Source organism: Orycteropus afer, unplaced genomic scaffold, assembly GCF_000298275.1.
Source record: "Orycteropus afer afer isolate SDZICR_OR568_19922 unplaced genomic scaffold, OryAfe1.0 scaffold00477, whole genome shotgun sequence".
Taxonomy (NCBI): Eukaryota; Metazoa; Chordata; class Mammalia; order Tubulidentata; family Orycteropodidae; genus Orycteropus; species Orycteropus afer.
The window spans coordinates 1906396-1919705 of record NW_006922064.1 but is presented as its reverse complement, the minus strand read 5'-3'; the positions used below and the strand labels follow the sequence as shown (position 1 = coordinate 1919705).

The following is a 13310-nucleotide window of genomic DNA, read 5'->3' as shown; positions in this document are numbered from 1 at the left end:
CAATTCAACTCATAACAAAGCTTCCCTCAGGTTACAAAGCCATTTCTGTACTTTGCAAGCAAGGAACAACACAAGAGTGGCACGAGTGAGTCAGGATATACGTACAACCAGCAATAGTTAGAGCCCTCCTTTGTCAGTGAGAGGTGCAGGGTCTACAGAAAGATTTAATTTTAGTTCACTTTCAAAACATATTTTGTTTTTAAATTTCAAATATAATTATTATAAAGCATGTAAATTATCTGCTTTAGTAATCTTAGGCTGTTTGCATGAAGAGAAAAGTAAATGATTGACATGTTTTTTAATAAAAACTTGGAAAATTACTAATAAAACTGCCTAAAATAACATCTGAATTGCTAAAAAAAAATTTCAGTAGTCTTCTAATATACACTGGTAGTGAAAAGGAAAACACTTTACTAAAAAATCCAGAGGAGATCTTTACTATTCATTTATTTGTCCATTTAGTAAATACTTAAGGAGCAACTTACTGGGTGCCCGGCACTATTCTATGTTCTTGAAGCTTACATTCTAATAAGGAAAGACATAAATGTATAGTAGATTAGATGGTGATAAATACCTTAGCAATTTTTAAAGTTATTTCTATGTGCCACATATACCATTCTAGACAGACATAAATCAGGCAAAAATGGAGCTTTCCAGTAAAGAAAAAGTAATGTAATGTGAAGAAGTGTGCCATTTTTATAGTGAATCAGGGAAAGCCTTAGGGATAAGGTGAGATTTGAGCAGAAACCTAAAGAAAGTGAGAGAATGGTATGGTTATCTGTAAGAATAATCTTCCAAGAAGAGGAAATATATACAAAGGTCCTGAGATGGCATATGCATGGTAGGTCACTGTGGCTGGAGAGGGAAAAGAAAAGAGAGATTGGGAGTATAGGGGTTTGGCTTTTATTTTGAATAAATAGGAAACCAGTGAGGAAGAAAAGTGATTTAATGTGATCTGATTTCTGAGTTAGAAACACTACAAGGTTTCTATAGACAGAAATGGAAGCAGGAAGACCAATTAGAAGGCTCTTGGAATAATCCAGGTGAAATAAGATAGAGGCTTGAACCCGGCTGAAATTGGTAGAGTCTAGACATTTTAAAGGTGGAGTAGACAGGATTTACTAATGTGGGGTGTGATAAGAGAGGAGTCAAAGATGACACCAAGGTTTTTGACCTGAATAACTACAATGGCCATCGAGTTGGGGAAGACTTTAGGAATAGATTTGGTTGGGGCGTGGGAGGTAGTATACAGAAGAATATAGGTTTAAGACATTAAGTTTTAAATTCCTTTAAAGAGCATCCAAGTGGAGGTGTCAGGCAGCTTTATATTTGAACTGGAATTTAGGCAAAAGGTCCAGCTGGAGAGATTAAACACAGGCGGTGATCATTCAAGATGAGATCATTATGGGATTGATTACCGTAAGTGTAGACAGAGAAGAGGGACAAGGACTGAGCACTGATGCATATTTACGTTTAGATTTGGGGCAATGAGTCAGCAAGGGGCACAGGGAGCAGCAGTGAGGTAGCCATTAAGGGTAGGGTAGGCCCCTAAACCAGGTGAGTAATACTTTCATGTTAGATGTTGTTGATAGATGAAGTGAGAACTGGAAATTGGCTAATGTGGAGATAACTGATATCTTTGATCAGAACAGGTTCAGTGGAATGGTGGCATAAAAAACCCTGACTGAAGTGGGTTCAAGATATATTAGAAGGAGAGGAATTGGAAATAATTAGCATAGACAATTATTCTATAGGCTTTCTGGAAAAGGAATATGGGTTCAAGGTTTTTATTTTAAGATGTAGAATATTATAGCCTTTTTGTTATTGTTAGTGATGAGAATTCTCAAGAGAGGAAACTGGTGACCCGAGAGAGAGCACTGTCCTTGTGTAGGCAAGAGGGGACTGGGTCTAGGTCAACTTGTGGGACGTTAAGCAACATTCATCAAAATGGAGAAAGGCAGAGTAAAGTGCGTAGTTGATAGATGTGAAATTTTGTGGAAATTACTTTGAATGTTTCTATTTTCTCAGTGAAATAAACAGGATGGGGGAGGAGGTCTGCAGAAAGATAAGAAACTAGTAGGATCAATAGGCAGGAGCATAGCCAACTTGAGGTTAAATGACACTGGTCTCCATGGCTGTATTTTTTTCTCCAGCCACTTATTACTGAGCAGATTTAAGAAAGGTTTTTTCCATCAGGCTTAAGGTTATAACTGATAAGTACACACACAAAGAGAAAGGCAATGGAGTTAAGTACATGGAAGTGATTATAAATAATGGAGAACAGAATCTAAGGGCTGGATGAAGAAGGAAGCAAGAATATAAAGTAGCTGAATAGTAAAAATGATCACTGATTTGTAGGATATGGTGGGGTTGAAGAATTACTGGGTTGGGGTGCTAGATGAAGTATCATAGATGTATTATGATGTTATGATGTTATGATGAGGATTTTCATTGGTCTGTCCTGGGGAGTTGGGGGCTGAAGTAGGATAGTGTCTAGATGAGGGGTCAGCAGACTGTTTGTCAACAGCAGATGTATATTTCAAGTTTTGTGGGCTATACAACCTTTGCCACAACTGCTGGCTGTGCTCCCATAAATACTTACAAAAACAAGCAACGGACTAGATCACTGGAAAAGAATTAAGTAAGGAAGTACTGGAAGGATTATTTAGATAGATATTGAAATTAATAAAAATCATAACAGGAGTACTTTAAACAGAATGACATTAAAGCCAGTAAATGTGGGTCTTAGGTCATTACTGAGAAGTGGGTTCTATCTCCTGGATAAAGTTTTACAGCTTTCCTTTTTCTTAGGGTGTATTATTTTACATACATTTTTGAAAGGTTATATAGAAAAGCTTTGATCTTCAAGTGGTGAGCTTAGCTAAATTTGAGTTGGCTAATGGTTTTTTTGTTAAATCCTAATTGGGTCAAAATGCTTCATTCATGTAAGAGCCTAGATGGAGTGGCCAGATCAAAAGTAGACAAAAATACTTGCTAAACTAAGTTTAAAAAGAATGCCTTTAGTGAAGAGAAGGGTAAGAAGGGAAGGTTTGGTATTGTAGCATAAAAAACCAAAACCAAACTCAATACCATTCAGTTGGTTCTGATTCATAGCAACCCCTCCTTGGGTTTCTTTCCAAGGCAGTAGCTCTATGGAAGTAGACTGCCTAATCTGCCTTCCAAAGAGTGGCTGGTGGGTTTGAACCGCCAGCCTTCTGGTTAGCAGTCAGATACCTTAGGCACTGTAAAAATAGTGAAAATTACATTATTATTTATGTTTATTAAAGATAAATGCCTTAGGCATTATGCCACCAAAGCTCCCTAGCATAGGACCTTGGAATAATCTTTAATGAAAAATGCCCAGTAATTAGTAATGTTAACAGCTCTCTAACACTAGTTGAACTTTGAGACTGAAATTTTTTTTTTAATGTTACGTAATAAGGCTTGTCTTCAGAAAGCCCCTATTCACTACTACAGTATCCAGATTATAACTGTCACATTCTTGGCATTTGTCTCCAGTTTCTGTCTTGCTCTGATAGACTGTTTTCTGAAGGTACCCATTTGTGTTTAGGTTTGTATAAGGAAGGGATGAAAAGCTGACTCTTTTTGTCCTCTTTGTTCCTTGAGAAGAACAGGAATCCATATTAATTATTACAAGAAGGCACATAAAAATATCTTACAAGCTGCATGTATTTTGGAACTCATGGATTATCAAGTGGCAAAATTAAATGAATCTAGTATTTCTAGCTAAGCAAACCTCAGTTTCATGAAAGATACTTGAGTTTCTTTGGATGGTTAATCTTTAAAGGATATATGTTTTGGGGACAGTATTTAGAAATAGGTAAGTGATACCTTAGAAACTGAAGAGTCTGAGGAAAAAAGCACAAGAGCTTCTAAAATATTAGATTATTTAAGACCAATGTGATCTGGTCACTGTTTTTAATCAAAAGATGGATGAGGCAATTATTACTGTAACATTTTAGTATAAAACAATAGTTCAGATGAATGCAGAATCTGTAGCTGTTTATATAACTGAAATATGGCAGCTCCTTAAAACCTCTGACCTCCCCATCATCAGAACTCAAAAGATCTTTTTCAGTTTTGTTTTAAGATATTACACAAAAATATGCCCCTTTGTGAAAAGAATCTGCCCACAAAAGCAGAATGGGCCAGAAGAGGCAGAAGGGGAACAGATACGTTTAGGCTACAGCAGAGAGGATTAGTGATCCCAGATGATACTCTTGTCTGAAAAGTCAAGAATCCCTAACTCATCAAAATAATTTCTCAACTCTTACTAGTTTGTTTGTTTCTGGTACTTAGGGCTCTGGTAGCGTAGTGCCTAAGGCACTTGACTGCTAACCAGAAGCTGGTGGTTCAAACCCACCAGCCACTCCTCGGAAGGAAGATGGGTCAATCTACTTCCGTAGTGATACTGCCTCGGAAACCCAAGGAGGGGTCCCTATGAGTCGGGGAAGACTTGACGGCACATAACAACAACAGGGTCATAGGATATGGTAATTTTATTCAACAAACACTTGCATACACACTCAGAGGTCTGTGTTACTGAGGGAGCTCATATCCATAAAATACATGCCCTTAAAAAGCTTACAGCTTAACTGGGAAGAGAAGATGTAGTCATAGTAAAATCCTAACTATAAGTATTTCATTGTAACAGTGTACTCATACCATATATATGAGCTCCACAATGAGCCCTGCTGCTATCTGCACTTTACAAAAAAAACCTACTACCACCCATTCATCTGTCCTTCCTGTCCCTTCTTCTCTTCCTTGCCCCTCCCATCCATCCATCCATCCATCCATTCAATCCATCTCTCTCTTCTTTGTAAAGAATACCTCAAATCTGCTTTAAAGAGACAACTGACACAGTAAAAAGTCTGGAAAACTACTGGCTGTTCAACAAAAGTTCTTTGGGTACACAAAGTCAATCTTCTACAAAATGTGGAGGTTAAACTAGATGACTTGAGGGCTTTTCTGCTGTAGGGGAAAAAGCTTACAGGCTCCTTAGCACAAAGTTTGTTATTTTGTAGTTTGCTTTCTGTTTTTAAGCTGAAGTAAATTTTAACTCCTAGGTTAAAGAAGACTGAAACTTGGGAAAACACAAACGTCCACAGATTTGAACTTGAAATTCAGTGAAATAATTTGCAGTGGAAAACTTTAACATCCAAAAAAAGTCGTATACTGGTTAGTAGTATACTGTAGTAGACTAAAAGTATATTAATATTATATCAGTGCTAATACTATATCAAGATACTATTCTGTGGTGATTAGTAAATAAAGACTGAGTCAAAGGAGAAAATTTTTAAAGACTATGTCTGATGGGATAATGACTGTTACAAGAGTACATATGAATCACCAGAGAATACTGCTAAACTGCTAAAATGCAGTTCTGATGGGGTGGGGTGAGGCGCTCTGGGAGACTGCTAGATACAGCGTCTGGTATCAGTTTCCTTCTAGGTGTACTTCCCTTGAGTGCTACTTGCCTACCCAGTCCTTAAAGCTGAAGTTACTATGAACTCAAGACTCAGAGGCAAGGGAGTTCTGGTGACGTAGTGATTACTTGCCCATATAGTAAATACTGAAGCAGGGCTCCCGGGGAGGAGAGGATACTGCTAACCAGAAGGCTGGCGGTTCAAACCTACCAGCTAGCTACTTCTCAGAAGAAAGGATGGGCAATCTACTTCCATAGAGATACCGTCTTGGAAACCCAAGGAGGGGTCTATGAGTCAGATCCGATTTAATGGCAGTGAGTTTTCAGAGGCAAGAAATGATTACTTGCCCATATATTAAATACTGAAGCAGGGCTCCTGGGGAGGAGAGGACACTCTGGTTAGCCACTGGTATTAGGCAGCAACTTTCCCTGACATGACTAGTTGTTTTCCAAAATGTGATTAGGGTCTCATCATTTGGATGATATAATAGCCATTTATTTGCACATTAAAAAAAAAACAAACTTTAAAATATACACCAAAGCCATCTCTTACTCATGCTGCAAGTTGGTCTATACTTTCTTTACTTCTGTTTGCCAGATGATCTTCAATAATTTCTGCAAACAGATTTCTCTTCAACAGGTTATATGCAAGAGGTAAAAGCTGGCCAGCAACTTTATGAAAATACTGAAAAACAGAAGAATGTAACAGTAAGCAGAGAAAACAGTAAATGCCTAGTCAGCAGCAGAAAAATACCTTGCAAAAGCACTTATTTAACAAGCCTACTTCTAAAATCCCTTTTGCTACTCTCTCTTGACTAGGAACGGTGAATCTGGGGATAGTCACCTGACATCCTGTCCAAGAGGCAGTCTTATACTGCTGCAAGACTACTGGCATATTTTGAAGACAATTTAGAAGAAAACAAAGTTAAATATTAAGCTTCCCTGAAACACGATTTATCAAAATCAATCTTGTTTGCCCCTAAATTATGCCCTCAAATGCTTTTTCCTTCACTTCATTATCCCCACCAATTACGATTTTAAACTTTATTGTCCTTATTGATATTGTCACAATGCTGACTGAGTTTTCAAATCATATTCCCCTTTCTTCCCAAATTTCATCTTTCTCTCTCTCTCTCTCTCTCTCTCCATAATCCCTGTCCCTGTTACCAGCCAATGCCTTAGGTTTATTTATCAAGCAATTTAGACTACTGCTATTAACTGGCAATACTGTATTTTGTTGGTAATAATATTTATTTAGTATAGAACTATTTGGGAAGTACTGTGCTAAACCTTTTTAATACATTCTTATACTTTATCTCATTTAACCCTCACAACAATCAAGTTTGCTACTCAGCTGGTTCACACTGTGTGGCTCTACGTATTTATAGCTGGGTCCTTACAGTATGGCTGTCATACTGGCTATTTAATATTTTGATTATTTTTACTGACAATAACCATATATAAGATAAGCAAAAAAAGTATGTTGCCGTTGTTATGTGCCGTCGAGTTGGTTCCAACTCAGTGAGCCCTCCTTGGGTATCACTATGGAAGTAGATTGCCCAGCCTTCCTTCCGAGGAGTGGCTGGTGGGTTTGAACCGCCAGCCTTCTGGTTAGCAGTCAAGTGCCTTAGGCACTATGCTACCAGAGCTCCTAAAAAAAGTATAATAGGGTTTAAAGCAAGGTTCTCAAATTGTCGCCAGACCCATGGCATCAACCTTACCTGGGAGGGTCTGGGAATTTTAATATTTTTAACTAACTCTCTGCAACTTTAGGAAGTGCAGCTAAAAACAGCATCAATTCCTCTTTTGCTGTTAGTAAATTGTCCTTTATCTTCGAGTGAAAAGTTTTTCTGAAAGCTTAGAAATTTTCTTTGAGGTAGGAATCCAGTGAGTCTTAAGTTTTTCTCGTTAAAATAGATAATCATGATTATGTTGGGTATGACTTACCAGTTGGCAATGAAAGAGAAGAGGGAGCAGGTGAATATATGAGAAAATAGAAGAAAAACAGGAAGAGAGGAAAAAGGAGAGAGGAGAGGAAGAGAAAGAAAAAAGGGCAGGAAAAGAAAGAAGTAGAGAAAAGGAGAGGAAGAGGGAAGAGAGTAATGGGAAGGAAGAGACAGAGCAAGAGGCTCTCACCTGGGAATGTTTTAGAAATTAAATTTGCAGGCCCCACTCCAGGCCTGAATCAGACTCTGGAGGTGAGGCAGAGCAATGTGTGGTTCAGCAAGCTCTCCAGGTGAAACTGATGCCCACTAAAGTTAGAGAGCCATTGGTTTAGTCTTGCTACTCAAAGTGGTCTGTCTATAAGACAGCAGCATTACTATCACAGGAAATAAGAAATGCAGAGTCCTAGGCCCCACCCCAGCCTGTTGAAAGGGTCTGCATCTTAACAGTACCTCCAGGTGATTCATGTGCTCTTTAAAATTTCAGAATTACTGGTTTAGACACTAACTGTGGAACCAGAGAGCCTGTGTGTCAACTTGAGCAAGATGCTTTACCTCTCTCCTCGGTTGTGTCATAGGTAAAATGAGAATTAAATAGTATGGGTATATTTGTGAGCATGTGCAAAGGATATATTTTACAATAAGGAAACAGATACAAAGGTGTTGGAAAAAACTGCCCTATCTCACACTGTTAACACAAAGCATTGTAGCCCCAGAGGCATGTTACAGCCATTATACCTTCCTACCTCTCTGATCTTGAGGCAACTGCAGTTGAGGAAACACTGATTTGCTGTTGTTTTTGCTGCATAAAGAGATAGGATCACTGTGGTCCACAGGGTTTTCATTGCTGATTTTTGGAAGTAGATCCACAGGCCTTTCTTCCTAGTCTGTCTTAGCCTGGACACTCCAGTGAAACCTGTTCAGCATCACAGCAACATACAAGCCTCCATGGACAGACGGGTGGTGGCTGCACATGACAGGTGCTGGCCAGGAATCTAACCCTGGTGTCCTGAATGGAAGGCAAGATTTCTACCACTGAACGATCCCTGCTATCAAACACCAATTAAATAGTAAAAATTTTCCTATTTAATGAGCAAACAAGAATAAAATGATCATTTTTAGTAATGTAAAGCATATTTAAAATAGTATTTGTTCTTCATCTAAGATTCAAACACAATAACAAGTTTCCCACTATAAAGGAAAAAGAAATGGTGCCAGAGGAAAGGCGTATGTACATATGCAGATGAATATCCACACTCAAACATAAAACCAAAGGGCACATCCCTACCACTTTTATGTAAACCTAAAGGCAAATAATCTTGGTTTCTCACTTTTGCAGGAAAACAAAATGAATTTCAAATAAAATATGTTCTTAAAACAGCTGTTTAAATCACTTTAAAAAGTTCATTCTGAAATATAAGCTGCATTCATATACTACTTATGCTTGAACTTGGGGATACAAACAGACATGCTTGAGCGTGGATGTGTGTTGTGGGGGCAGGGGAGGGGGTTGATGGTGACTGAGAGGTGGAGATATTTTTTTACTCACGTGTGAACCATAGCAAAAGAGGTCCATTCCTAACTCAAGCCCCATGCCATAATCACACTCATCATTGGCAAACTGCACAAAAGTCATCATTTCCTGAATGGGAGCAAATGCCTTCAGCCGCTCCTCATCACTTGGTGCCTCAACAATTGTCTTGCAAATTCTCTTGAGGTCAGCTGAAAGAAATCAATGATAAAAAAGGTTACCTAAGTCCATCTTCAAAGGTAAAAAAGACTGTAAATTGGGTCTTTCATCATATGGCTTTTTTGCTAGTATTAATTTTGCCTTTGGTGGTAATCTGCAGCACTATAATCTAAAATGGCAGTTTTACAGTTTTTCTCTAAGGAGAAAAAGGGTTCAAGTATAAAAATCGCTTAACAAAAAAGATTTCTTTTATTACCTACAAAATGTGACTACACAGTGGATTTAGTTGCAATGATTTACTGAGAGCTTTCAAAGATTTTCAATAGGCTAGGCCACAGGTCATGGCAAACTACTCCCATAGGCCAAACGCCCACCCACCTCCTGTATTTGAACTGTCATCAAGCTAACAAGGTTTTCTCATTTTTAAATGCTTGGGAAAGCACACACACACACACACACACACAGGCTGTATGACAGAGACCCTACATGGCTTGAAAAGCACACCATTTACCGTCTGGCCCTGTATAGCAAAAGTGTGCTGACCTCTGGGCTGGTTCACACACTCCATTAGGAGCTGGATTTTTTAAAATCTTGGAGGATCTAAGATGGCAGACTAGGCAGATACACTATCCAGACCTTTTACAACAAAAACTTCAGAAACCAAGTGAAATAACTATGGATGACAATCCTGAAACCCAGAACTTGAAAGGATAAAGAAGTAGATTAAATACTGATTAGAAGAAGAGACTGAATGAAAACAGCAAACAAGAAGGCATATGGAATGATATGCCAACTGGGACAGCACAGTACAGCCATTTTGAATTATTACAAGTAGGAACCAAACCACCAGCTTCGCTCACCCTAAACTGTACCAGCACCCACATCAGTGATCAGCAACCCGAGAGATGGGATCTTCCACCTTATTTTGCACCATCTCCCAGTGACTAGTGGGGCGGCAACCCCTGCCCTTACCCACACAGCAGTGGGTCAAACTCCCTACACCCCACACTGCCACTACTGTGCCACTTTTTTTAATATATAACATAAAGGAGATTTCTAATAAATGCTCATCTGAAGAAGAAAAGTCAGTGACTTAAAATGTTCAGATTTCAACATTTTTTCCTTCACTTCTTTCTGCATGTCAGTGTGAATCAGACCTCAGGATAGATGAAGATGAAGATTCTGAACAATATCTGAGTTTTTTTTTTTAAAATAATACTTCCCAGAGGATAATCCATTAACCAACAAAATACATTCCTAAACAAGATGGCTGCTATTTTGAGAAAGAGGTAGATTGGTTAAAGCATTAACAATCATACTTAGGAACGAAACATGATTATGAGTTATATGAAGCACACTTATCCTGATACTATCTAACAATATAATATCTATCTGTCTCCCATTGCTGTCTAGTTGATGCTGACTCAGAGACCCTGTAGGATAGAGCAGAACTTCTCCATAGGGTTTTCAAGGCTGTAATCCTTACAGAAACAGATTGTCTCATCTTTCTCCTGTGGAATGGCTGATGGGTTTGAACCACCACCTGTTAGTTAGTAGCTGACCATTTCATCACTGTGTCACTATGGTATACTGTTTTCAAGGGGGTAAAGAAATATTACGGCTTTTAACCTCAGATTACATGTATCATTTGATTGATTCAGTCATGATACCCATATAGAATGCACACTATATGTGACGTTACAAATTGTGTTTTGTTCCTTTTTCCTACTTTGGTAGGTCATTATCACATCAGATAAATGACAATACTTAATCATCTATATTCCTATCAATAAAACCAAAGAACCAAACCCACTGCCATCAATCAATTCTGACTCATAGCAGCCCCCATTGGGTTTCCAAGGCAGTAAATATTTACGGAAGTAGACTGCCCCATCTTCCTTCCATGCAGTGGTTGGTAGGTTTGAACCACCAACCTTCTGGTTAGTAGTCAGATGCCTTAGGCAGCGTACAACCTAGGCACTGTACCGCCAGAGCTAGCAGTGATCCATTTATTGGTTTGAAACTTTTTAAAAAGTTAAAATAATTTTATATTAGTTTCATAACCTTCCTTCTTCCTTCTTCAGAAAAACCAGTGCCAATCATTTCAAGAAAACAGATCAGGCTTCCTCCAAAAATCTCTTTTCCTGTTGTTGTTGTTAGGTGCCGGTGAGTTATCTTAAACTCACAGAGACCCCATGCACAGCAGAACACTGCCCGGTCCTGTGCCAGCCTCATGATCCTTGCTATACCTGAGCCCATCACTGCAGCCACTGTGTCTATCCATCTTATTGAGGACCTTTCCCTTCTTCATTGACCCCCCACTTTACCAGGTATGATATCCTTTTCCAGAGAATGGTTCCTTCTGACAACATGACCAATGTAGGTGAGACGAAGTCTAGCCATTCTCACTTCCAAGAAGCATTCAGGCTGCACTTCCTCCAGGACAGATTTGTTAATCCTTTTAGCAGACCATGGTACTCTTAGCATTCTTCTCCAGCACCACAACTCAAAAGCATCAGTCTTTCTATCATTGTTCAGCTCTCACATGCATAAGAGGCGACTGAAAATACCATGGCTTGGGTTAGGTACACCTTAGTCTTCAAGGAGATGTCCTTGCTTTTCATCACTTGAAAGACATCCTTTGCAGCAGATTTGCCCAATGCAGTATGTCGTCTGATGTCTTGACTGCTGCTTCCACTGGTGTTGATTGTAGAGCCAAGTAATATGAAAACCTCAGCAACTTCAATCTTTTCTCCATCCACTGTAAAGCTATTTATTGGATGGACCGACCAAACCAAAAAACAAACTCTTATTTGGTGTGTAAATTTGGGTAAGAGTAGTATTAACTGGTCTTCCTTGTAGGCATATGGATATTATCCTATCACTGACAGTGTTGTACTTCAGGGCAGATCTTGAAACACTCTTTGTGGCAATGAATGCCACACCATTCCTCTTCAATTTGTCATTCCTGGCATAGTAGATCGTATGGTTGTCTGATTCAAAATGGCCAAAACCAGTCCATTTCAGCCTTTCAATGCCTAGGATATTGATCTTTATGCATTCTCTTCCTTTTTTTACAACTTCCAATTTTCCTAGTTCATACTTCATACATTTCGTGTTCCCATTAATGGATGTTTACACATCTGTTTCTAGTCTTTTTGAGTCGTGCCACAGCAGCCAATGGAGGTCCCAAAAGATTTACTCTATCCATATTGTTAAGGTCATCTCTACTCTGAGGAGTCAGCTCTTACAGTCAAATTTTGAGTGCCTTCCAAACTGATGGGTTCATCCTCTGTCACTATTTCAGACAATGTTTTGGGGCTGTTCATAAAGTTTTCCAGTAATATATCAGGCAGTGTTTCACTGCTATTCATAAGGTTTTCACTGGCCAATTCTTTGACAAATGGATAGCTTCTTCCTTCTTCCGAATCTGTCTAACCTCAGAAGCTTCACTGAAACCTCTCTACTGTGGATAACGGTGCTGGCATTTTGCAACGTGGTGGCATAGCTTCAAGCCTCACAGCAACATGTAAGCTACCACAGGATGACAAAGTGACAGACAAGTTCATCTCCCTTATTTGTTCCTAAACCCTCTGCACCTGCCTACCTTAATATAGAGCCACACCCAAGCAAAAAGCAGCCTCCAAGCCCAAGGGCTGCCTACCTCAGGTCCTGGCCTTAATATAGAGCCACACCCAAGTGAAAAGCAGCCTCCAAGCTCTGGCCTGCCTACCTCAGGCCCCTGCCTAAATATAGAGCCACACACAAGTGAAAAACAGCCTCCAAGACCCTTATCCATTTACTTCAGTTCTTGGCCTTAATAAAGAAAAGGATGTCATGCTTGGTAGGAAAAGGGTTGACGAAAGAGGGGAGGGCCCTGAATGAGATGGACTGACACAATGGCAGCAGCAGTGGGCTCAAGTATAGCAAGAATCATGGAGCTAACTCAGGACCAGTGGTGTTTCGTTCTGCTGTGCACAGGGTCACTATAAGTTGGAGATGACAGCAACTAAAAACAACAACAACATTGTTGCTGTTAAGTGCCGGCGAGTTGTTTCCGACTCATAGCGACCCCATGCACAGCAGAATGAAACACAATCCCTGCTATACTTGAGCCCATCATCTCAGCCACCCTGTCAATCCATCTCGTTGAAGGCCTCCCCCTCTTTCGTCGATCCTCCACCCTACCAAGCATGACATCCTTCTCCAGGGAATGGTCCCTTCTGAC

General features: G+C 39.4%; 1 protein-coding gene across 1 annotated transcript in view; it reads right to left on the bottom strand.

The window, feature by feature from the left end:
* Positions 1-6002: 6002 nt before the first annotated feature.
* LOC103209127 (histone PARylation factor 1) overlaps positions 6003-13310 on the bottom strand; it is a 44916-nt gene continuing 37608 nt past the window's right edge. The window contains exons 7-8 of the mRNA XM_042782825.1: positions 8942-9114; positions 6003-6134 (exon numbers count right to left, since the gene is read on the bottom strand). Coding sequence (XP_042638759.1) covers positions 6003-6134; positions 8942-9114 — 305 coding nt within the window. The remainder of the gene's footprint in view (positions 6135-8941; positions 9115-13310) is intronic.